This window comes from Bos indicus x Bos taurus, chromosome 15 (assembly GCF_003369695.1).
Source record: "Bos indicus x Bos taurus breed Angus x Brahman F1 hybrid chromosome 15, Bos_hybrid_MaternalHap_v2.0, whole genome shotgun sequence".
NCBI lineage: Eukaryota > Metazoa > Chordata > Mammalia > Artiodactyla > Bovidae > Bos > Bos indicus x Bos taurus.
In genome coordinates, this window is record NC_040090.1 from 20,573,663 (window position 1) to 20,600,924 (window position 27,262).

The following is a 27,262-nucleotide window of genomic DNA, read 5'->3' on the forward strand; positions in this document are numbered from 1 at the left end:
TAGCCCTTATAGTCAACAAAAGAGTCTGAAATGCAGTACTTGGGTGCAGTCTCAAAACCAACAGAATGATCTCTGTTCATTTCCAAGGCAAACCATTGAGCATCACAGTAATCCAAGTCTATGCCCCAACCACTACGGCCAAAGAAGCTGAACAGTTCTCTGAAGACATACAAGACTTTCTAGAACTAACACTAAAAAAAGATATCCTTTTCATCATAGGGGATTGGAATGCACAAGTAGGAAGTCAAAAGATATCTGGAATAACAGGCAAGTTTGGCCTTGGAGTACAAAATGAACCAGCACAAAGGCTAACAGAGTTTGCCAAGAGAACACATCGGTCATAGCAAACACCCTCTTCCAACAACACAAGAGACGACTGTACACATGGACATCACCAGAGGGCCAGGATTTAAATCTGATTGATTATATTCTTTGCAGCCAAAGATGGAGAAACTCTACAGAGTCAGCAAAAACAAGATCGGGAGCTGACTGTGGCTCAGATCATGAGTTTCTTATTTCAAAATTCACGCTTAAATTGAAGAAAGTAGGGAAAACCACTAGGCCATTCAGGTATGACTTAAATCAAATCCCGTATGATTATACAGTAGAGGTGATGAATAGATTCAAGGGATTAGATCTGGTAGACAGAATGCCTGAAGAACTGTGGCTGAAGGTTTGTAACATTGTGTAGGAAGCAGTGACAAGAACCACCCCCAAGAAAAAGAAATGTGAGAAGGCACAATGGTTGTCTGAGGAGGCCTTACGAATAGCTGAAAATAGAAATGAAAGGCAGGGGAGAAAGGGAAAGATACACCCAACTGAATGCAGAGTTGCAGAGAATAGCAAAGAGGGATAAGAAAACCTTAAGCGAACAATGCAAAGTAATGGAGAAAAACAATAGAATGGGAAAGACTAGAGATTTCTTCAAGAAAATTGGAGATACCAAGGGAACATTTCATACAAAGATAGGCACAGTAAAGGACAGAAACATCAAGGACCTAAGAGAAGCAGAAGAGATTAAGAAGTGGTGGCAGAATACACAGAAGAGCTATACAAAAAAGGTCTTAATGACCTAGATAAGCTTTACTGGTGGCTCAGGTGGTAAAGAATCTCCCTGCATGCAGGAGACATGGGTTCAGTCCCTGGGTCGGGAAGATTCCCTGGAGAAGGAAATGGCAACCCACTCCACTATTCTTGCCTAGGGAATCCCATGGACACAGGAGCCTGGTGGGTTACAATCCACGGGGTCACAAAGAGTCAGATATGACTTAGCAACTAAACAATGAACTCTGATGGTGTGGTCACTCATCTAGAGCCAAACATCCTGGAATGTGAAGTCAAGTGGGCCTCAGGAAGCATTATTATGAACAAAGCTAGTGTAAGTGATTGAATTCTCGCTGAGCTATTTCAAATCCTAAAAGCTGATGCTGTGAAAGTGCTACACTCAATATGCCAGCAAATTTGGAAAACTCAGCAGTGGCCACAGGACTGGAAAAGGTTAGCTTTCATTCCAATCCCAAAGACAGACGGTGCCAAAGAATGTTCAAATTACCACACAGTTGTGCTCATTTTATGTGCTAGCAATGTAATGCTCAAAATCCTTCAAGGTAGGCTTCAGCAGTACATGAACTGAATATGTCTAGATGTACAAGCTGGATTTAGGAAAGGTGAGGAAAAAGAGATCAAGTTGCCAACATCCGTTGGATCACAGAAAAAGCAAGTGAATTCCAGAAAAACATCTACTTCTGTTTCATTGACTATGCTAAAGCCTTTGACTGTGTGAATCAACAACAAACTGTGAAAAAGTCTTAAAGAAATGGGAATACCAGACCACCTTACCTGTCTCCTGAGAAACCTGTATGCAGGTCAAGAAGCAATAGTTAGAATCAGACATGGAACAATGGACTGGTTCAAATTTGGGAAAGGAGTACATCAAGGCTGTCAATGAGTATATTGTCACCCTGCATATTTAACTTATATTAAGAGTACATCATGCAAAATGCCAGGCTGACTCATAAGCTGGAATTAAGATTACTGGGAGAAATATCAACAACCTCAGATATGCAGATGATATAATTCTAATGGAATAAAGCAAAGAGGAACTAAAGAGCTCCTGATAAGAGTGAAAGAAGAGAGTGAAAAATCTGGCTTAAAACTCAACGTTCAAAGAACTAAGATCATGGCATCCAGTCCCACCACTTCATGGAAAATAGATGGAGAAAAAGTGGAAACAATAACAGATTTTATCTTCTTGGGCTCCAAAATCAAATCACTATAGATGGTGACTGCAGCCATGAAATTAAAAGATGCATACTCCTTGGAAGGAAGCTGTGACAAATGTAGACAACATATTAAAAAGCAGAGACATCACTTTGCCAACAAAGGTCCGTATAGCTAAAGTTATGGTTTTTCCAGTAGTAATCTATGGATGTGAGAGTTTGACCGTAAAGAAGGCAAGAATTGATGCTTTCAAGCTGTGGTGCTGGAGAAGACTCTTGAGAGTTACTTGGACAGCAAGGAGATCAAACCAGTCAGTCTTAAAGGAAATCCTCTGAATATTCATTGGACTAAAGCTTCAGTACCACCTGATGGGAAGAGCTGACTCGTTGGAAAAAGACCCTGATGCTAGGAAAGATTGAGGGCAGGAGAAGGGAGCAACAAAGGATGAGATGGTTGGATAGCGTCACTGACTCAATAAGGTGTGAGTTTGAGCAAACTCTGAGAGATAGTGAAGGACTGGGAAGCCTGGCATGATGCAGTATATGGGGTTGCAAAGAATTAGACACGACTTAGTGACTGAATAACAACAATACCTATAAACTCGAATATATGGACCCGTAGATCTGTTTCTGTTGTCTCTTTTTTTCCTTCATTTTTGGGTCATTTGATGTTTGGTGGGGTGCAGCCAAAAAAAAAAAAAATAGCAATGATTTGCTAAGGAAATTAGTAGGAAGGAAACTGGGTAATTAATGGTGTAATTCTTGCTGGGATAATCCCATGGACAGAGGAGCCTCGTGGGCCACAGTCCATGGGGTCAAAAAAGTCATACATAACTGACCAGCTGAACATGCGTACAATGTGGTAAATAATATTAAGCAGCATTTCAGTTCCCCGTAAAATTAGTTGTGCTGTCATAGCCCTTTTGCTGTTATAATGATTTGTAGAATCTGTATCTTAAACTACATGGAAAACTGGGAAAATGAGTGTTATCCACATTGCTGAAAGTAACATTATAATATACTTCTACTGTGTTAGGATTTTGGTATAACTTCTTGCTTTTTATTAAAAATTATTATTTACATTTTATTTGAACTTTTCACTTTTTTTCATTCTTCAGGCAGTTTTAAAAAATCATTAATAAAAATTCTTATTAAATTGTCAATGAGAAAAAAATATGATAAATTTGGTAAGGAAATCCCATATGAAACTTCAATAAAATATCCAAGAATATAGAACCTTAAAAAAGACTTTAAAAACTAAACTTTAAAGTGTTTATTTTTTATTGGCTGCCTTAGGACTACAAGGATTTTATTGTTTTTACAAAAACAATAAAAGAGGAGTAATTTGCTGGTTTATTTACTCTTTATAACCTTTAGAAAGTGACATGCTTTTTTAAAGTACTTGCTTCAGGCTGTAGTTTTACACGATGGACTGTGCATTGGTCAGGCCTCTTCAATTCTTGACCCTGAACAGATTTAGGGATGTAGTATATATAGCAGGCTCTTGTCCAAGTAGCCAAAACTGTAACTGGGTACTTTCATTCTCCTTTTCAAACTCATAATCCACCTCCTACGAAATGGCCCAATTCAGTTTTTCATATTGTCTAATACAATATTAATCACTCTTTCAGAGGGTTTCTTGGTTTGATTAAGTACCAAGTATCAAAAATAAGTATTTCTAATATGCATGGAATAGCCTAAATGTTCACACTTAAAGAAAAGCTGTTTCCTAAGAAAGAAATTTCTTTTTTAGGAGCTTTTGAATTTATGGTTATCGAGCTGTTGCAGATTTTGTTTATCTCCTTAGTTGAGGTTTGGTAGTTTGTTGTTTTGGAATAATTGGTCTGTCTCTGTAAGTTGTCACATTTATGACCATAAACTTGTTTGTAGCATTCCCTTAACTTTTTAATGGCTATAGAACTTCTGTACATGGTTTCTTTTAGCATTTTGCACATATTTTAAAATTATTGATTTAAAGTCTGTCTAGGTCCATTGTCTGCATTTGCTCAGGAACAGTTACTATTAAATTGTTTGTTTGTTTTCCTGTGTATGAATCACTCTTCTGTTTACCTGGATGCCTTATAATTTTTTGTTGAGAAATGGACATTTTGTTGAGAAATGGGCATTTTGAGTATGTGACAGCTCTGGAAATACGATTCCTCCTTCTCTACAGGGTTGCTGCTTGTTTTTGTCTCTGTTTAGTGACTTTTCTGAAATAATTTTAAGTCTTCAGTTTTTGTCACGTGTGCCATGTTCTTAGCTTAGTGATCAGCTAGTGCTTTGTCTGACAGAGATAGCCTAAAATACCTGGAAGCAAAACAAACAAGAAAACCTCTCAGTCTTTGCAGAAGAGCTGTCTGTGAGTGTGTGTGTGTGTGTGTGTGTGTGATAAGTGTGTGTGTGTGGTGACAGTCCTCTAACACTCAACCAGTCCCCTTTCAAGTCTACCTGTCAGAGTTTCCAATAGAAGCTTCAGATTTCTCTAGTGATACTTCTGTTTATTGTGCGGACAAATTCAAGAATATTACAATATTTTAAACAAAATCAGAGTTTTTCTAAATAACTGCTTCCTGGCTGACTTTAGACTTCCTCCCTTGATTTTGGGTCTCTTTGTGCTGCTTCCCAGAGAGGGTCTGTCTTTGCAGCTCTTCCAGCTGTATCTCACTGCTTAATTAGTTGGGTGGTGGTATCAGGTAGGGAATAGGAGCATTTTCTGATGTTTCTATTAAGCCCTCAGTCTTCAGTGAACCTGATTCTCAAGGTGAAGCCTTCACTAGAATTCTGATCCCTTTTCTGTATTTAATGGTAGGCCTAGAATGTATTCCTTCCCCTGCCCCAGTGATAGAACTGTTGTTTTATTTTTGTAGCCTTCTCTCAGCTTCAGGGGGTTTCCACAAGTGCTCTCATGCTACAGTTTTTATTGCCCTACCCCCCGTAGATTAACGGTTTTGTTCTTTCAAGGAGATAAGAAAGATAGTCTTGTCTAAGTAAGTTTTTAGTGTTGTCGGTTGATTCCTTTTCCTAGCTACAGAGGTTTTCCACTAGTGTCCTTAGATGTACTTTTGATTTTCCTTTCCCCTGCAGATTAAGTTTTTGGTCTGTAGTAGATTTAGGGAAGATGGCTTGTGACTGCTCTTCTCGTCTCCAACCAGTACCACAGGGGGAAAGTTTTCTCAGATTCTTTCCTTCCTTTTCTGTAAGCACCTAGTGGGTTTCATGGAAGAAAAACCTGTCAGAAAGCATTAACCTCCTTATTTCTCTAGCCATCAGGAGATTCATCTTCTTACACCAGCCCATGCTCTGCCTTTAGAAATGTATTAAGGACTTGTAGCTGAGTTTTCTTATCAGTACTCAGTGGCTTATGTTCCAGGTAAGCAAATGCTGTGGTTCTTTTCTCCCTGCAGGTACCTGTCTCAGTCCAGATTTTGGATTACTTGGTTGATATGGGACCTCAGTTCTCTGATGGATTTAACTATTTAACTTGCAACATTTCCAACTTTTTTTCTTGTTGTAAGGGTGGGAGGATGTTGTTTTTTATCTCTTTAGATCTCTTTCTCCTTAGAATGAACCAAAACTGGAAGTTTTCAAGTCCTTATTTACTAGCATTTTTCTTCTTTTTGACTTAGGAAGCAGAAACTCAGTATGAAGAGCAGATTGCTAAAATTATTATGGAGACACAAGAACTTAAATGGCAAAAGGTGAGTATTTCCTCTTCTGATTATCATTTTATTTAAAAATGTATTTTAATCCTTACTTGCAAAGATAATTTTTAAATTTCCAAAATATAATATTTGGAGAATTGTGCATCACTTTACAGAGTCTCCAAAAAATTACAGCTAAAACTATTAATAACATTTGGGCTTCCAAAAAACAGAATAACCATTTATTTTTCATGCTTTCTAATAGGAAAATAGCAAAGGATAACTCTGGAAACTATTGTGAATTATTTCATATCTGAAAAACATATTGTGTATTATAGAAGAGTCAAAGTATTTTTTAAGAAATGTAACCTCAGAATAGTTCCATATTTTCCTAGGCTATTATTACATATTATAACCAAATATTTAAAAAATCTGATTCTCTTTTGATCCTTATCCATATAGAAGCATTTTTGATAGTGCTTCTCTTGCCTTTCCAGCAAAGTAACTTTAACAACTAAAAACTGAAAGCTTAATCAAGATGGCCCTTCTTTGCAGTGTTAGGCAGTTTTGAAACAGGAACACAGAGACAACACGTCAGAATCAGAATTCACGTAATAGAGAGGACAGGCCTACGATGGGAATTTTGAAGCCAGACAGATCAACAAGGTTGTGTAGAAATGGGAGTAAAACCAGAGGTGGGTTACATGAGGGACAGGTCTGAAATAAAGAAACCTGTCTGTGGAGAGGAAAAAACAGATAAATTCCAAATGCAATTGAAACTTCCAAGCATATTTCAGAATGTACAGTCATAGCTTATTTTGAATAGAGAGCATTAACAGTCAAAAGTTATCGGAATCTTTAAGTTAATCAGTAAGTTTTATATAGTCCAGTTTAAAATACCACTTGTGTATATGGGATACTTATGCTGATTCTAAGATTTATGTGGAAATAAACTTGAAAAAAGTGCCTGGGAAAGTTTTGAAAACAAAGAGGATGAAATAGTCCCACTAGAATCATAAACGTATTTTAAAGCTGCAATAATTGAAATAGCTTGGTAGTATACATGAACAGCGGAGAAGGCAATGGCAACCCACTCCAGTACTCTTGCCTGGAAAATCCCATGGATGGAGGAGCCTGGTGGGCTGCAGTCCATGGGGTTGCTAAGAGTCAGGCACGACTGAACAACTTCACTTTCACTTTTCACTTTCATCCATTGGAGAAGGAAATGGCAACCCACTCCAGTATTCTTGCCTGGAGAATCCCAGGGACAGAGGACCCTAGTGGGCTGCCGTCGATGGGGTCGCACAGAGTCAGACACGACTGAAGCGACTTAGCAGCAGCAGCAGCAGCATACATGAACAGGCATCCGGTCCCATCACTTAAAGGGAAATAGATGGGGAAACAGTGGAAATAGTGTCGGACTTTATTTTTTTGGGCTCCTAAATCACTGCAGATGGTGGTTGCAGCCATGAAATTAAAAGATGCTTACCCCTTGGAAGGAAAGTTATGACCAACCTAGATAGCATATTCAAAAGCAGAGACATTACTTTGCCAACAAAGGTCCGTCTAGTCAAGGCTATGGTTTTTCCAGTAGTCATGTATGGATGTGAGAGTTGGACTGTGAAGAAAGCTGAGCACCGAAGAATTGATGCTTTTGAACTGTGGTGTTGGAGAAGACTCTTGAGAGTCCCTTGGACTGCAAGGAGATCCAACCAGTCCATTCTAAAGGAGATCGGTCCTGGGTGTTCTTTGGAAGGAATGATGCTAAAGCTGAAACTCCAGTACTTTGGCCACCTCAGGCAAAGAGTTGACTCATTGGAAAAGACTCTGATGCTGGGAGGGATTGGGGGCAGGAGGAGAAGGGAACAACAGAGGATGAGATGGCTGGATGGCATCACCGACTCGATGGACATGAGTTTTAGTGAACTCCGGGAGTTGGTGATGGACAGGGAAGCCTGGCGTGCTGTAATTCATGGGGTCTCAAAGAGTTGGACATGACTGAGCGACTGAACTGAACTGACACATGAACAGATAAAATATAACAGAGTCCAGAAATAGATCCAAATACATGAGATAATTAGTGAATGGTAATACCAGACCACGTGATCTGCCTCCTGAGAAATCTGTATGCAGGTCAAGAAGCAACAGTTAGAACTGAACATGGAACAACAGACTGGTTCCAAATAGGGAAAGGAGTATGTCAAGGCTGTGTATTGTCACCCTGTTTATTTAACTTATATGCAGAGTACATCATGAGAAATGCTGTATGAAGCACAAGCTGGAATTAAGATTGCCAGGAGAAATACCAATAACCTCAGATATGTAGATGACACCACCCTTATGGCATAAAGCAAAAAAGAACTAAAGAGCCTCTTGATGAAAGTGAAAGAAGAGAGTAAATCAGTTGGCTTAAAGCTCAACATTCAGAAAACTAAGATCATGGCATCTGGTCCTATCGCTTCATGGCAAATAGATGGGGTAACAGTGGCTGACTTTGTTTTTTGGGGCTCCAAAATCACTGCAGATGGTGACTGCAGCCATGAAATAAAAAGACGCTTACTCCTTGGCAGAAAAGTTATGACCGGCATAGACAGCATATTAAAAAGCAGAGATATTACTTTGCCAACAAAGGTCCGTCTAGTCAAGGCTATGGTTTTTCCAGTAGTCATGTTTGGATATGAGAGTTGGACTATAAAGAAAGCTGAGCGCCAAAGAATTGATGCTTTTGAACAGTGGTGTTGGAGAAGACTGTTTAGAGTCCCTTGGACTGCAAGGAGATCCAACCACTCCATTCTAAAGGAGATCAGTCCTGGGTGTTCATTGGAAGGACTGATATTGAAGCTGAAACTCCAATACTTCGGCCACCTCATGCAAAGAGCTGACTTATTGGAAAAGACTCTGATGCTGGGAGGGATTGGGGGCAGGAGGAGAAGGGGACGACAGAGGATGAGATGGCTGGATGGCGTCACTGACTCCGATGGACGTGAGTCTGAGTGAACTCTGGGAGTTGGTGATGGACAGGGAGGCCTGGCGTGCTGCGATTCATGGGGTTGCAAAGAGTCGGACACGACTGAGCGATTCAACTAAACTGAACTGAAGACTGTCAAGGTAGTGTCCTCAGTTACTGCAGTGAATTCTAATAAACATGGTTTTGCTTTATTAACAGGTTGGTTGGGTGTTTTGGTTGAGTTCATTTTTGTATATGGTGTTAGGTAAGGGTTCAGCTTCATTCTTTTGCATATTTGTATCCAGTTTTTCTAGAACCTTTGGTTGGCAAGACTGTTCTTTGCTGATTGAATGATCTTGGCACCCTTGTCAAAAATATTTGACTATGTAAGAGGGCTTATTTCTGGGCTCTTAATTTTGTTCCATTGGTCCATGTGTCTTTCTTTATGCCATTACTACACTGTTTTGATTCCTAGAGCTTTCCAGTAAGTTTTGAAATCAGGACATGTGAATCTCCGAGCTTTGTTCTTCTTTTTCAAGATTATTTGACTGTTTGGGGTTCCTTGAGATTCCATTTGAATTTTAGGATGAGTTTTTCTATTTCTGCAAAAATATCATTGGAATTCTCATAGAGATTGCGTTGAATCTATAGGGAACTTTGGATAGTATTGACATCTTACTAACATGAAGCTTTCTAATCCCAGCACAAAGGATGTGTTTACACTTTTTATGTTTTATTTAATTTATTTTCTTTTGGCACTGTTTTGTAGTTTTCATTATACAGGTCTTTTATCTCCTTGATTGAGTGAATTTCTATGTATTTTATTCTTGTTAGTGCTATTGTAAATGTAACTGTTTTCTTAATTTCATTTTTGGGTTGTTCATTGTATTGAACATGCAACTGATTTTGGTGTGACTGTATCTTATTACTTTGCTTAATTCATTTATTCAATTTTTTGGTGGAATCTTTAGGGTTTTGTACATATAAGACCTGCAGACAGATAATTCTACTTTTTCTTTTTCAAACTGGATTTCTTTTTCTTGCCTCATTGCTTTGACTAAGGCTTCTAATACTGTGTTGAGGAGAAGCTGTAAAAGTGGGCATCCTTGCTTTCTTCCTAACCTTAGAGGAAAAGCTTTCAGTCCTTTACCATTGAGTATTATGTTCATGTGGGGTTTACAAATATGGCTATTATGTTGAAGTAGTTTCCTTCTTTTCCTAGTTTGTTGAGTTTTTTTTTTAAATCATGAAAGGGTATTGAATTTTGTCATTTACTTTTTATTTCATAAGTTGAGATAATTGTGTGCTTTTTTCCCCCTTCATTGTGTTAATATGGTTTATTGCATTGATTGACTTTTTGTTGTTGAACTCTTCTCTTATCCCAAGGATAAATCCTACTTGGTCATGGTGTATGATCCTTTTATCTGAATTCAGTTTGCTGGTAGGTTTTTTTTTTTTTTTTGAGAAATGTTGCATCACTGTTCTTTAGGGGTATTGGTCTATAGTATTCTTTTTTTGACGTGTTTTTTCATCTGGCTTTGGTATCAAGGTGACACTGGCTTAAAAGCATGAGTTAGGAAGTATTCCTTCCTTTTCAACTCTTTGGAAAAGTTTGAGGAGGATTGCTGTTAATTCTTCTTTAAATGTTTGATCAAGCTCAGGGCTTTTCTGTGTTGGGTGTTTATTTTTTATTACAGATTCAATCTCCTTAATAGTTACAAGCTTAAGCTAAAGCTAAACTGAAGTCCCTCAGTCGTGTCTGACTTTTTGCGACCCCGTGGACTGTAACCTCCCAGTCTCCTCCATCCATGGGATTTTCTAGACAAGAATACTGGAGTGGGTTGCCATTTCCTTCTCCAGGAGGTCTTCCTGACCCAGGGATTAAACCCATGACTCCCGCATTGTAGGCAGACACTTTATTGTCTGAGCTGTCAGGGAAGTCCTAATAGTTATAGGTCTGTTAAATTTTTCTGTTTCTTTGTTATTTGGTAGGTTTTGCATTTCTAGGAATTCTCCATTTCATCTAGGTTACCCAATTTGTTGGCATAGAATTGTTCATAATATTCTTATCAGTTCAGTTCAGTCGCTCAGTCATGTCCGACTCTTTATGACCCCATGAACCACAACATGCCAGGCCTCCCTGTCCATCACCAACTCCTGCAGTTTACCCATACTCATGTCCATTGAGTCGGTGATGCATCCAACCATCTCATCCTGTGTTGTCCCCCTTCTCCTCCTGCCTTCAATCTTTCCCAGCATCAGGGTCTTTTCAAATGAGTCAGCTCTTTGCATCAGATGGCCAAAGTATTGGAGTTTCAGCTTCAACATCAGTCCTCCCAATGAACACCCAGGACTGATCTCCTTTAGGATGGACTGGTTGGATCTCCTTGCAGTCCAAAGTACTCTTATAATACTTTTTTATTTCTGCAGAATCAGTAGTAATGCCCCCACTTCCATTTTTGAAATTTGAGCACTTTCAAAATTTGAGCCTTTTCTTTTTTTCTTAGTCCATCTGTCCTGTGTTTAGTCTCTCAGTCGCGTCTGACTTTGCAACCCCACAGACTGAGGCCCTCCAGGCTCCTCTGTCCATGGGGATTCACCAGGCAAGAATACTGGAGTAAGTTGCCATGCCCTCCTCCAGGGAATCTTTCCATTCCAGGGATCGAACCCAGGTCTGCCTCATTGCAGGCAGGTTCTTTACCATATGAGTCACCAGGGAAGCCCAGTCCATCTAGGTAAAGGTTTGTCAATTTTGTTAACTTTTCAAAGAACCAACTTTTTTTTTTTTTAATTGTTTTTTAGAACCAACTTTTAATTTCACTGATTTTCTCTATTTTTCTTTTCTAAAATTTTTAGATTTATTTTTGGCTGTATTGGGTCTTTAGTCAAGTTGTGGAGTGCAGGGACCACCCTCTAGTTGTGGAGCACAGGTGTCTCACCGCGGTGAATTCTGTTGTGTGGAACGTGGGCTCTAGGGCATGCAGGCTTCAGTGGTTGCAGCTCACGGACTCGAGTGCGCAGGCTCAGTAGCTGAGGTGCATGCGGTTAGTTGCTCCACGCCATGAGGAATTTTCCCAGATTAGGGATTAAACCCGTGTCTTGAACCTGTGTCCCCTGCGTTGGCAGGCTGTTTCTTTACCACTGAGCCACCAGGGAAGCCCTGTCTATTATTTTTCTATTCTCTATTTTATTTATCTCTGCTCTGATCTTCATTATTTTCTTTCTGTGGTTAACTTTGGGTTTAGTTTGTTCTTCTCTTTATCAAGTGTAAAGTTAGGTTGTTGATTTGAGATCTTTCTTGTTTTTTAATGTAAGTATTTATAGTTATAAATATTCCCATTAGCATGTCTTTTGCTGCATCCCATCAGTTTTGGTATGTTTTTTTGTTTGTTTTCATTTGTCCTTCTTTATTTTCTAATTTTCCTTGTGATTTCTTTAATCACAGTTGTTTAAGAGTTTGTTGTTTAATTTTCACAAATATATGGGTTTTCTAGTTTTCCTCCTGTTACTGATTTCTAACTTCTTCCCATTGTGATCAGAGAGGATACTTTGAATGCAATCAAAATCTATTGCAACTTAATTTGTGGCCTAGCATATGGTCTGTCCTGGAAAAATGTCCAATATGCACCTGAGAAGAATATATATTTTGTTTTGGGGTAGAGTGTTCTGTTTATGTCTGTTAGATCTAGGTTGTTTACTGTGTTATTCCAGTCTCCTCTATTTCCTTGTTATCTTCTAACTGGGTATTCTGTTTTTGAGAATGAGGTGTTGAAGTCTTCAACTGTTATTGTAGAACTATTTATTGCTTCAATTCTGTCCATTTTTGCTTCATATATTTTGATGGTCTGTCATTTGGTTCATAAATGTTTATGATTGTTATCTTTTTCCTTATTGAATGTTTTATGAATATATAATGTCTTTCTATGTCTATTGTAACTTTTTAAAGTCCGCTTTTTTGTTTGTTTGGTTGGTTGTTATTTTGATGGAATATCTTTTTCCACTTTTTTATTTTAACGTATTTGTGTCTTTAGATTTAAAGTTAGCCTTTTGTAGATAGCATAAAGTTGGATCACATTTTCTATGCATTCTTCCAGTGTTTGTCTTTTGATGAGAGACTTTAAATATACATTTAAAGTAATTACTGATAAGGAATGACTAACTTCTATCATTTTGCTGTTTTATATGTATCTGATAGATTTTTGTCCTCATTTCCTGATTACCATCATCTTTTGTGTTTAGTTGATTTTTTATGGTAAAATGTTTGAATTCCTTTCTCATTTCCTTTTGTGTATACTCTCTAGCTATTTCCTTTTTGGTTACCATAGGTATTACAGTTCAGTTCAGTCGCTCAGTCGTGTCCGACTCTTTGCAACCCCATGAATTGCAACACGCCAGGCCTCCCTGTCCATCACCATCTCCTGGAGTTCATTCAAACTCACGTCCATCGAGTCGGTGATGCCATCCAGCCATCTCATCCTCTGTCGTCCCCTTCTCCTCCTGCCCCCAATCCCTCCCAGCATCAGAGTCTTTTCCAATGAGTCAGCTCTTTGCATGAGGTGGCCAAAGTACTGGAGTTTCAGCTTTAGCATCATTCCTTCCAAAGAACAGCCAGGGCTGATCTCCTTTAGAATGGACTAGTTGGATCTCCTTGCAGTCCAAGGATGCTAACTATTGCAGTCCAATAGTTAGCATCTATTATTATAGCACTCTAATTTGAATATGTATCAGGTTAATGTCAATAACATATAAGTACTCTATTCCTTTATAGTTCTATCTACACCCCTTTCAGTTGTTGATATTACAGAATTACATCTTTATATATTGTATGCTCAGAGAAGGCAATGGCACCCCACTTTAGTACTCTTGCCTGGAAAATCCTATGGATGGAGGAGCCTGGTAGGCTGCAGTCCATGGGGTCGCTAAGAGTCAGACACGACTAGGCGACTTCACTTTCACTTTTCACTTTCATGCATTGGAGAAGGAAATGGCAACCCACTCCAGTGTTCTTGCCTGGAGAATCCCAGGGAGGGGGGAGCCTGGTGCGTCTATGGGGTCACACAGAGTCGGACACGACTGAAGTGACTTAGCATAGCATAGCATATTGTATGCTCAAGAAAATAAACTAGTAGTTTTAAATATGTATTAATCTCTGAATTTTTAAAATAATAATAGCAACTTCGTAGATTTTTAACAATATTTATTTATTTATTTGGCTGCACTGGGTCTTAGCTGCGACACATAGATCTTTGTTGCCACATGTGGGATCTTCATTATGGCTTGCCGGATCTTTAGTTGCAGCAGGCAGGATATAGTTCCCTGACTAGAGATTGAACATAGGCCCTTTGCATTGGGAGCATGGAGTCTTAACCACTGGACCACCAGGGAATTCCCTAGTCTCTGAATTACATAGAAAACAAATGTGGAGTTACAAATCAAAGTTACAATAATACTAGCTTTTAGTCTAATAATTTTTTAAGTGTTAGTTTCTTAAATCACATAGAAACAAACAAAAATTGTTAGAGTAATACAAGCTTTTATAAATTTCTCATGTATTTACCTTTGTTGAGATTTTTATTTCTTCATATGGAAATAAAGATTTTTATTTCTTCGTATGGAGTCTTTTGTGTCCTTTCATTTCAACCTGCAGGTCTCCTTTTATCATTTCTTGCAGGGCAGGTCTAATGGGTAATGAATTCTCTTAGCTTTGATCTGCATTTTAGATCATGTAGAGGAAAGGCAATTTACATGAGATGGTGATAAGACTATGCAGTATATTTCCTGAGTCCTTGGAGTATAATACTTTGCTCGTTTATCCAAAGTAAGAAAATGTCTAAGGTTGGGATATCAGTAGCCAGTTTCATGTGGCAAGCTCTAACAGATGTGTGTGGTAAAAGCCAATGAGTGTAGGAGAGTGTGGACTTAATGGTCTTGAGCATTAGACATAACCTTCTTGGTCCCAGCAGTTCAAGAATGTCAGATTTAAGATGCCATTAACTTTCTACTTTCCCTCAAGAGTGGAAATGATTGGGACAATGAAATATCCAAATAAATGACAGGACTTTGCAAAATTCCGTAATAACAGGTCCAGTAGAAAGTGCCTCTATTACGGGAAATACTCATATTGGGAGCACAAAATCAAGTAATTTTTTCCTACTCTCATAATTATAGCTGTCTCTCAAGAAAAAGTTTCAGTCCATCCAGAAAAGTAGTAAGCAATGATCAGAACACATTCAGAAACCTTTTCAAGGGTTAATTTTAGGAAATCTATTTGGACACGTTCAGTGGGGCGTCCTGAAGCTTGGGTTTAGAAGGATAACAGTTTTACTAGGATTGTGAGGGAGACATAAGATTTGCACCAGAGACATCCTCAAAAATCTTATTAAAATTACCCCACCAATGCTAATAGAATATAGTTTTTAATATGTCCTTGTTCCGATGGGTAATTTCTTGTAAATGTTTGCAGAGTTCCATTGAGGTTCTCTGGTGCCACCAAGTGTCTGTCCTGAAAGTGTCAGGGATTCTCTTATATTTTACAACCATGTATTCTTTTCAGACTCTGGAGCCAGTTGTGGACATTCCAGAATAGCGTTGTTTGTTGTTGTTGTTGTTTTATCTACAGGAAGATTTAGCTGTTTAGAGTATCATTGGGCCAGGAGCTAACTGAGGGCTGCCTGTGTGTCATAAAGATAAACTGGGATATTTCCTTTAGGCTTTATTATCCTGTATAGTGTGGTTTCATGATAGCCACCTCTTTAGGAAGCTTACTTCCTACTTCAGAGTACTTAATAACTGTTGTTCATTTTAATTGGTAATCCTATTGAGGTTAGAAACATTCATTGTTTTTACAGTATTACAAAATCATGGACTACTTCAGATACTATTCCAAATAACCTTGATATTATTGATAGTTTTATGTTAACTTTGTTATCTCTTGACACTTGGCAAACTCTGCTGAGTGGGTAAGTACTGTCATCTGGACTGGTTTTACCTCTGGTAAAGAGTCTTGTTTTAGGGGTCAGTTGAGACTCTTACAGTATATCTTACCTGATAGTTCCCATTTTAGTTTCAGAAAATGATATATCAACAGATAAGACCTGGGTTCAATCCCTGGGTTGGGAAGGTCCCCTGGAGGAGGGTATGGCAACCCACTCCAGTATTTTTGCCTGGAGAATCCCCATGAACAGAGAAGCCTGGCGGACTACAGTCTATGGGATCGCAGGGTCAGACATGACTGAACGACTAAGCATGCATTATTAAACCCAGATTTTCTAGGAGTTTTTTAAATAAATCCGTTTGAGGCATAGTGATTGTTTGAATAGAGGCTAGATCTTGTGAAATTCCTCTTCTTTGGGTAATTAGCAATGTTTAGAGGATAGCACTGAGTTGAAATGTATGAGGGAGAAAGTAATAAAAAATTCATAGGAAGTAAGCCTGCTTGCTGAGAAATGTGTTTTTAGTAAGTGTCCAGGCTTGTTCAGCATATAGAACTATCAAATTTAAACAAGATCCTTAAACTAAGTCAATAGAAGCTTCTGCTAGTTTGGCTGCTGCTAATACTATCCTTAAATAAGGAGTAGGATTTTGCCAGTGGGTCAAGAGGAAGATTGTAGTAAGCAGTTGGGTCCTGCCGATACTTGCGGTGTTCTGTTAGAGTATTAAGGACTTGTCTGCATTGCTCAGATACAAATAGAAAGCTTTATGACAATTTGGAGGGCTTTAACTGCAGGTGTGTGTGTGTGGGAGGGGCTGTTGAAAAGTTATTTTTTTAAAAGAAAATATTCTTGTTTTTGTTTAAGTTCCTAAGGGAAAAGTTCCATTATTGAGAACTTAAATTATCCAATATCTGTAGTAGTCAGTGAAATCTAGACAACTTTCTAATTTTCTCTTAGTAAGCAGTCTTAGAAATTACTGAATGGCTCATAATTTATCAGGAATGGGAAGTGGTTATTTTATTTATGGCCTTAAGGTCTTGAACAAATGTTCACCCTTTGGGTTCTTGAATGGGGAACAGTAGTGTTTTAACACCAGTATGGGTATGATTGGGCTTCTCAGATGGCTCAGTGATAAAGAATTTGCCTGCCTAACAGTAGATGCAGGTTCAATCCCTGGGTCAAAAAGATCCTGGAGAAGGAAATAGCAATCCACTCCAGTATTCTTGCTTGAGAAATCACATAGACAGAGGAGCTTTTGGGGCTACAGTCCAAGGGGTCATAGAGTCAGGCATGACTTAGCAACTGAGCATGCACCTGGAAATCTATTTCTAGATTTTACAGCTATTCACAAAAAGTGGGGAGAGAGCTGGAGTTCACACCTACTTCATAATCTTCTCCTCAAAGTACTTGTCCCTGACGTTTCCTATAAATTCATTCTTTCCTTGTTGCAGCAGTAGATTAGAGTCTAATAAACTGGGCAGTAGCCTCTGAAAAATTTTGTACAATATCTACAGGTTTTCTAAATGCCTAATTTTTGGGTAATTCCCTGGTGGTCCAGTGGTTAGGACTTGGTGCTTTCACTGCTGGGGCCCAGGTTGAATCCCTGGTCAGGGAACTAAGATCCTCCAAGCCACATGGTTTGGCCAAAAAAAAATTTTAATGTCTGGTTTCCTATACAGTTTGGGATTTCTTAAGTCATTCTTGGGATCTTCTTACTTTGCCTTTTCTATTCTTTTTTGCAGCTGAACCAATTGATACAGACCTTGGAAATGGCATATTATTTCTAAAAATTAGTTATGAGAATTAAAATATTTTAAAGTAATTGCTAGCTTCAGAAAAAATAAAAGTTGTATGAGAATAGAAATGTAATCATGATATGCCATGTGGCTTAGCATTGAATAAAAATTGCATAATTACAAGAGTATAAATACTATTAATATTTGTCACATTTTTTATATAACTGTTGGAAGAATAGAGGGAGGACATGTAGGATTATGGTTGTATAAGAAAGCCAAATTCCCAACTATCATAATAGATCAGTAGATCATTAAAAAATTTTTTTTAATTGATAAATCAATGTATATGTAGGACTATCGAATAAAATAAAAGAAACATTTGAAAGTGGTTGTCAGTTTTAGATCTAATTTTTTTAATTATAAGAATTACTTGATAAAGGTAGAAGAAAACTTCATCTTGAATCTAAATGACAGGATACAACTTCAACTAAAAAAAGGTGTAGAGGAAAGAAATGGAATCGTTTATATGAATTTTTTTAAGATGCCCTGTGGTACTTCTGATTTTGTAAAAAATTATTTTAGTGAGTTTAAAGAATCAAACGTTACCATGTAAACACTTGTGCTTAGGTAATAAAATTGGTTTTTTTTGAAACTCTTGAAACTAGTCTACTTTGTATTGGACTGTTAATTTTAATAATTTCGATGATATTTTCTTGAAGAAAATTTTAGAGTGAGCTATATTCAGAGATTAGAATTTTAAAAAGCAATATGTTTTATCATGAAGACGCAACTGGAAGCAAAATTATTGTATGCTGAGTTTCATGACAGTTAAAAAAATTATAAAAACTGTCGTGAGTTGCATCTTAAGAGCCTAAAATAATATGTACAATGAAGATGTATAATTTGTGAATCCAGTAAAAATTTAAAACTGAGTTGCTATAATTTATGTTTTAACTTTTCATAATTTTTGAAATAGGAAACTCTTCAGAATCAAAAGGATACATTAGCAAAGCAACACAAAGAAGCCATGGCAGTTTTTAAAAAGCAGGTAATTTCTTAAGGATAGAAAAACACTACAGTTTTAAATATTGCAATTTTCCCACTTCTCATGAATATTATGACATGTTGTTCATCATACTCACTGAAGACAAAAAGTGTGTTATTGGAAGCAGGAAATGAACAAGGTTATTTTGAATCACAACTGATAATACTGTACTGTAGTAGAATGACTTAATTAAGGAGAAAATTATTTCCTTGGAGAGGTGTTTTCATTTGTCCTAAATAATCTATGTAAGTGAATGTGTATTCTTGCTCTTTCTCTCCCTTCTCCCCTCTTTCTTTAACTAGCATATCCAGGAGCTTACATTGTCACATTATTCCTTTACCCAAGCAAGAATTATAACACTGGTGAAAAGCTGAGATGCAAGTAGGGGGATATAAAGGATGAGGAGATATGATTATCATTCACCTCTGTAAATTTCAGGTATCAGCAAATGAAAGAAAAATTAGTAGAAAAATAGAAAAAATAAAGGAAAAATATTTTAAAGAAATGAAAAACAACTCCTTCCATTATTTTGAATTCTAAATTCTATAGCTCTTCTTTACTACCTCAAATTGATCTTCAGTCCCTAGTTATAAAATATAAGTGTAAGAAATGTGCCTAAGAAAAATATACTCTGAAAGTGCCTTTCCTATAGCCATGCCAACATTATCATTTTTTCTTCCTTTTTCCTTCCCTCTTTTTGTTTTTATTATTTCCATACAAGTGTGTGTGTTTAGAAAGAAATGCATAAAAAGAAATAAACCTATATAATCTACATTACTAGTGGGTTAAGGTTATGGCTAATTTACACTGTAGCGTGGATTTGTTTGAGCAGATGGTAAACTTCTTCCTTGTAGTCTGAAATTGGCTTTACTTAAGTTATGGGAGTTTTAATTGAAGGGTAAGGAAGCAGAAACCAACTATACAGCATAGTATTCCTTAGGAGAGAGCAAGTCTAAGTCTCTGTTACCACAAGGGACTCTGGGCAAGAAAGAAATCCAGGTTATCTGAAAGTTAGAGGAGAAAGTGCTACTGCATTCTTTATTATTATTTTTTTTCCTTTAACAAATATTTGTTTCTTCTTTTTTTTTTTTTAAAGAAGGGATTCTTGAATGTAAGTGAGGAATATGGAAAATGAGATGGAGAAATGCCAAAGAAGTTTTATTTCTTAACAACTTTGTCTAGTATCTTTGTGTTGCTTGGAATATTTAATTAGTTTTTGTTGGCAAGTTCACTTTAGTTTTCCTATTTTAAAATGTCATTATTTATTTATTAGACTGACACATGCATTTTTAAAAAATTTCAGAAAATACTGTCAGTGCAAATATAAACTATATCAATTTCATAAAAGTGTGCTTTTAGAAAATGTTATATGTTATTGTTTATGAGTAGATGCAACATACTGAAACATTTAAGAAACTGGGGGGAAAAAACGTGGATACTCTGATCCTAAGATTAAATTGTTCATTTACTTTGGTGACTGGCTTTTCCCCCTATTTTATATTTTTATTATTTATTTTCTCAGTGTGAAAACATAATCACATTGTACTAAGTTCAAACAATATAGACATTTCTGTAGTCTCATTGGGCTTCCCAGGCGGCGCTAGTGGTGAAGAACCTGCCTCCTGATGCAGGAGGCATAAGAGACACAGGTTCAGTTCTTGGGTCAGAAAGACCCCCTGGAGGAGGGCATGGCAACCCACTCCAGTATGCTTGCCTGGATAATCCCGTGGACAGAGGAGCCTGGCAAGCTGCAGACCATAGGGTCGCAAAGAGTTGGGTACCACTGAAGCGACTTAGCACACACATAGTCTCATTGGCCAGTGTAAATCACTGGTAATATTTCATTTACCTGTATTTTGATTTTTAAAATTCTTATCAGTTGCAAATGAAGATGTGTGCCTTGGAAGAAGAAAAGGTATTTATTAATTTTTTAATAATTTGAAACAGTTAAATGCTTTTAATTATCAATTGTTCACTATAATGGAAAGGAGCATTGGTAATAAACAATGGAGACTATTAATTTCCTAAAATTTTAGAAACAGGAGGGATTTAAGGGAATCCTGTTACTTCAGCTCTTATCATTTTACAGTTAAGAGTATTGAGGCCTAGCAAGATTTAAATGACTTGCTGAAGTTCCCATTTTGAAGCGGTAAAGTTGAAATGAACCTAGATTTCTTCAGCCTTTAAATTAATGCTCTTTCCACTATACTACAGTGTTTCTATTACGTATAATATGTTTTTAATGCCTTTTCAATGAAATTACATTCTTTAAAACACAGTAAGATAGCTAATACATGTTTTTATTATATCAAAAGATATGCCATTTATAATATTAAAATTTATAGCTATTTTTAGCAAAAGGCCTTTCTTAAAAATTTTTATAATATCCCTATATTTATAAAACAAATGTAATTGTGTCTTATTAATTAGAATATATTTATTCTAGCTATATGAATTAAATAATTATATAGTGTCCATAAGTTCTCAGGAATGCTTTCCTGATAAAATGATTTATTGTTATGATGAGGTTTTCCATTTCATGATATTTGTAATCTTGTATAGACCTAATTGTAATTTTGTGATATTTTGTAATCACTGGAAATATGGGTTATAGTATAGTTCCAAGTTTAAAGTCTGTGAAGTATTTAGTTTCAAGTAGAGATTTTGGTTCTTGAACTCTTGTTTTCTCTGTTAATAATGTCACTTACATTGGAAATTAGTGAAATATAGTTTTTTGCTTAAAGGGAAAATTTCAACTTGCTACAGAAATAAAGGAAAAAGAAATAGAAGGATTGAAGGAAACATTAAAGACATTACAGGTAAAGTAATTTAGTATTTCTTGATAAGTAACTTGGCATTTTAACATTGTATCAGTAAAATACCATTAAACATGTAATCTAGCAAAGTGAAGCTGACAAAAATTCATGTCATATATTATATAACTTGGTGCTTTTTTTCTGAGGGCCTTTGATTTCAAATTAGTAGGATTTTTGCTTTACTTTTTGTTTTAAAAGGAAATATTAAAATAGCTTTTATTATTTTAAACAGTACTATAGTTAGATATATGTTATTTTTAACACTTTATAGACAACACGTTAGGCCTATATATTATAACTGATTTATCTGTGGTCCTTAAAAATTAACATAAATAGCCTTTATTTAGTTATTATTATTTGCTAAGTACAAAACTATGTTTATTTTATGCAAATACAAAGGTAAAGAAATAGCCCTTGCCTTTAAGTTGTTCAGTCTCAGAGAATACAGAGGTATACAACAAATGATGGTTAATTCAATACATATTTATTAAGGTCTGCTATGTGCTAAATCAGAGAAGGCAATGGCACCCCACTCCAGTACTCTTGCCTAGAAAATCCCATGGACGGAGGAGCTTGGTAAGCTGCAGTCCATGGGGTTGCTAAGAGTTGGACAGACTGAGCTACTTCACTTTCACTTTTCACTTTCATGCACTGGAGAAGGCACTGGCAACCCACTCCAGTGTTCTTGCCTGGAGAATCCCAGGGACGGGGGAGCCTGGTGGGCTGCCGTCTGTGGGGTCGCACAGAGTCGGACACGACTGAAGCAACTTAGCAGCAGCAGCAGCATGTGCTAAATGCTTCTCTAAGCACTGGGAATACAGCAGTGAATAAAAGGAACTTTTATCCTCTGCCCTTGTGGAGTTTACATTCTAAACTAAATAAAAAGTTAAGTAGAGAGTTTTTGGGGAAAAGATATTCATATGATTTCAGAGTACCACTTACAGATAATTATAAAGAACAATGTATATTTTCACAATGGAAGGATTCTGATGGTTACTACCTTAATCAGATAATTCATACCATACTATGCATTTGTTTAAGCAGTTGACAAGCTTTCTTCCTTTAGTCTGATTCCAGTAAGGACAAGCACTCCTTTTCTCCATATGTTTGCCAAAAATTCTTATCTCTTGTCTTTTTAGACAGAGAACAGCCTGTAGAACAGCCATTCTATTAGGTGTGAGTTAATAACCTCATTATGAGTTTGATTTGCATTGCCCTGATTATTGTAATGATGAGCATGTTTTCATATTCCTGTTAGTCATTTGTATGTCTTCCTTTGAGAAAATGTCTATTTAGTTCCTCAACTCAATTTTTAATTGGGTTATTTGGGGGTTTCTGATACTGAGTATGTATGTATGAATTCCTTCTATGTTTTGGATGTGTATGTGTGTGTGTGTGTGTGTGTGTGTCTGTGTGTCTGTGTGTGTGTCTCTCTGTGCATGCTCAATCACTCAGTCGTGTCTGACTCTTTGTGGTCCCATGGACTGTAGCCTGCCAGGCTCCTCTGTCCATAGGATTTTTCAGGCAAGGATACTGGAGCAGCTTACCATTTCCTACTCCAGGGGATCTTCTGACCCAGGGATTGAACCCACATATCTTGTATTTCCTGCATTGGCAGGTGGATTCTTTACCACTCTCCCATCTGGGCAGCACCTATATTTTGGATATTAATCCCTAATCAGATACATGGTTTGCAAATGTTTCTCTCATTGTGTAGGTTGCCTTTTCACTCCGTTGATTATTTCCTTTGCTGTGCAGAACCTTTTTAGTTTCATGCAGTCCCGCTTTTCTATTTTTGTTTTTGTTGCCTGGTCTTTTGGTGTCATATCTAAAAAAATCATTGCTTAGACTAAGAGAAGCTCCTGTGTTTCCTTTTAGTAGTTTTATGGCTTCAGTATTTAAGTCTTTAATCTGTTTTGTGTTGATTTTTGTTTATGGTATGAAATCTTGTGCATTGTTTGAGATATGGGTCCAATTTCCTTGTTCTGTATGTGGATATCCAGTTTTTCCAACACCATTTATTGAAGACTGTCATTTCTCCATTATGTGTTCTTGGTGTTCTTGTCAAAGATCAGTTGGCTACAGACATGTGGATTTATTTCTGGGCTTTCTAGTCTGTTCCATTGGTTGATATGTCTCTTGTTGGTTTTTGTTTTGTTTTGTTTCTTGTCAGTACCATGCTGCTTTGATTACTATAGCTTTGAAATATATTTTGGGATCAGGAAGTATGATTTCTTCGATTTTTTCCATCTTGCTTAAGATTGCTTTGGGCATTTAGGGTCTTTTATGGTTCTACATAAATTTAGGATTTTTTTTTCTATTTCTGTAGAGATTGGCAATGTGATTTAGATAAGGATTGCACTGAATCTGTAGACCACTTTGGGTAATATAGACATTTAAGCAATATTAATTTTTCCATCCATGAACACAAGATTCCTTTGCATTTATATTTGTTGTTGTTCATTTGCTGTCATGTCCGACTCTTTGTGGCCCCATGGACTGCAGCCTACCGGGCTTTCCTGTCTTTCACTGTCTGCTGGAGTTTGCTCGGACTCATGCCCATTGAGTTGACGATGCCATTCAACCATCAAATTTATATATGTCTTTTAAATTTCTTTTTATCAGTGTTTTATAGTATTCAATGTACAAGCTTTACCACTTTGCTTAAATCTGTTCCTAAATATGTTATTCATTTTGTTGCTATTGTGATTTTCTTAATTTTCTTTTCAAATATTTTTTTTTTTTTGCTTATAGAATTGTGGCTGATTTTTGTATGTTGATTTTGTATCCTCAGTTTTGCTGAATTCATTTATTAGCTCTAACAGGTTTTGTTGCGCTTTTAAGGTTTTCTATATACATGATTATGTTAACCTCAAAATATCGATAATCTTACTTCTTCCTTTGTGTTTTGGATGCCTTTCATTTTTTTTTTCTTTTTTCATTGCTCTGGCTAGGACTTCTAGTACTCTGTTGAATAGAAGTGGTGAGAATAGGCACTCATGCCTTATACAGGATTGATTATGATGTCCACTGTGGGTTTTTTATATATGACCTTTATGGTCCTGAGGTAAGTTTCTTATATGGCCTTCCCTGGTGTCCAGTGGTAAAGAATACACCTGCCAATGCAGGAGACATGGGTTCAGTCCCTGGATCAGGAAGATCCCCTGAAGAAGGAAGTAGCAACTCACTCCAGTATTCTTGCCTAGGAAATCCCATGAACAGAGGAGCCTGACAGGTTGCAGCCCTTGGGGTTGCAAAGAGTCCGATACAACTTAGCAACTGAGCATACACATGTTTCTTACATACCTATTTTGTTGAGAGTTTTTTAACGTGAATGGGTGTTGAATTTCATCAAATGCTTTTTCTGTGTCTATTGAGATGAACGTGTGGTTTTTTCCTTTCGTCAGTGTGGTGTATCTCATTGGTTGATTTGCATATGGTTGACTATCCTTTTATCCCAGGGATTGAGGTGCATTTGATAATGGTGTATGGTCCTTTTAATATGCTCTTGAATTTGATATTCTAGAATTTTATTAAAGATTTTTGCATCTTTGTTCATCAGGGCTACTGGCTTATAGTTTTCTAATAGTGTCTTTGTCTGGTTTTGCTGTCAGAATGATGCTGGCCTCATAAAATGAGTTTGGAAGTGTTCCCTGCTCTGCATTTTGGAAGGATATACGAAGGATTTCTGTTAAATCTTCTTGGAATGTTTGGTAGAATTCTTCCACAAAGCCATCTAGTCCTGGGGTTTTCTTTGTTGGGAGGTTTTAAATTACTGATTCAGTGTCCTCATTTGCTATCAGTATGTTCAAACTTTTTAGTTCATTCAAATTCAGTTTTGGTAGGTTGTGTTTTTCTGGGAATTTATCCACTTCTTCTAATGGGAGAATTTATTGGCATATAGTTGTTTTTAATAGTCTCTTATGATACTTTTTATTTCTGAGGTGTCCACTGTAATGTCTCCTTTTCATTTCTAATTTTGTTTACTTGAGTCTTCTGTCTTTTTCTTAGTCTAGCTAACGGTTTGTCAGTTTTGCTTATTCTTCCCAAAAAACTAAGTCTTAGTTTTGTTGATTTTTTTCTATTGTTTCTCTATTTGCTATTTGATTTATTTCTGTTTAAATTCTACTATTTTCTTCCTTCTGCTGATTTTGGCTAGTTCTTTTTTTATTTTCCTAGTTCTTTGAGATGTAAAGTTAGATTGTGTGAGGTTTTTTTTTTTTTAATGTAGGCATTTATCATTATGAAATCTTCTATTATATTGCTTTTGGTGCATTCCGTAAGTTTTTGTATGTTGTGTTATTGTTTTCATTTTGTCTTGAGATTATTTTTAAAATTATCCTTTTTTAAAAAATAATGAATGTTCAAGAATTTGTTATTTATCTTCCAAGTATTCGTAAATTTTCTGTTTTCTTACTGTTAATAATTTCTAATTTTATTCCATTGTGACCAGAAAAAATATTTGGAATGCTTTCCATCTTCTTAAATGTAAGACTTTTTTGTGGCCTATCACATTAAAGTTGATTTTTCTGTGATAGACCATATGATAGACATATGCTCTATCTTGGAGAATGTTCCATGTGTGCTTGAGAAGAATGTGTATTCTTCTTCCTTTGAGTGAAACTTCTGTATATGTCTGTTAGGTCCATTTGATCTATAGTGAAGTTCAAGTCAACTGTTTATTAATTTTCTTTCTTCTATCTGTATGCAAAGTAAGGTATTGGAGTCTCCACCATTATTGTGTTTTTGTTGATTTCTCCCTTCAAGTCTATTGATATTTGCTTTGCATATTTAAGTGCTTTGATGTTGGATACATATATATTTATTGCATCTTCCAAACTGACTCTTGAGCACTATATAATGACCTTCTTTGTCTTTAGAGACAGTTTTGACTTAATTTATTTTATGTGATGGGGCTTCCCTGGTGGCTCAGATGGTAAAGAGTCTGCCTGCAGTGCAGGAGAAGGCAATGGCAACCCACTCCAGTACTCTTGCCTGGAGGGTCCCATAGACGGAGGATCCTGGTAGGCTGCAGTCCATGGGGTCGATAAGAGACTACACGACTGAACGACTTCACTTTCACTTTTCACGTTCATGCATTGGAGAAGGAAATGGCAACCCACTCCAGTGTTCTTGCCTGGAGAATCCCAGGGATGGGGGAGCCTGGTGGGCTGCCGTCCATGAGGTTGCACAGAGTCGAACATGACTGAAGTGACTTAGCAGCAGCATCAGGAGCAGTACAGGAGTCCTGGGTTCAATCTCTGGGTCAGGAAGATCCCCTGGAGAAGGAAATGGCAAACCACTCCAATATCCTTGCCTGGAAAATTCCATGGATGGAGGAGCCTGGCAGACTACAGTCCATGGGGTCACAAAATTCAGACACAACTGAGTGACTTCAGGCAATTTTATCTTATATAAGTTTAGCCACTCTGCTTTCTTTTGATTACTCTTTGGTATGTCTTTTCATCTTTTTATTTTTAGTCTTATGTGTGTTCTTAAATCTACATTGAGTCTCTTATAGATACTGTGTCATTGGATTTTTTAGAAATTCATTTAGCCTCTCTATGCCTTTTTATTGGAGAGTTAATCTACTTACATTTAATGTAATTATTAATTGGTGTGGAATTACTGTTGTCATTCTGTTGACTGTTTCTGTTTCAGTTGTTTTATATATCTCTTCATCTCTTCTTTTATTTGAAGTTTTTGTAGTGATTTTTAAAAGTCTTATCTTTTGATGGGTGTTCCATGAATCTTACACGCTTTCTTCATTCTCATTAATTTTTCTTTTCACTGGTCAATTTAAAATGACCTGTCTTTGAGTTCACTGGGGTTTTTTCCTCCTTTTTCATTGAGTGTGCTGGTTGGAACTCTCTATTACATTTTAAATTTCATTCATTGTGTTCTTTAGCTCTAGAGTTTTTTTTCT

General features: G+C 36.8%; 1 protein-coding gene across 1 annotated transcript in view; it reads left to right on the forward strand.

Moving 5' to 3' along the window:
• Positions 1-1,643: 1,643 nt before the first annotated feature.
• CCDC73 (coiled-coil domain containing 73) overlaps positions 1,644-27,262 on the forward strand; it is a 106,003-nt gene continuing 80,384 nt past the window's right edge. The window contains exons 1-5 of the mRNA XM_027561965.1: positions 1,644-1,667; positions 5,846-5,917; positions 18,452-18,523; positions 19,910-19,979; positions 21,251-21,339. Of these exons, the coding sequence (XP_027417766.1) occupies positions 1,644-1,667; positions 5,846-5,917; positions 18,452-18,523; positions 19,910-19,979; positions 21,251-21,339 (327 nt within the window). The remainder of the gene's footprint in view (positions 1,668-5,845; positions 5,918-18,451; positions 18,524-19,909; positions 19,980-21,250; positions 21,340-27,262) is intronic.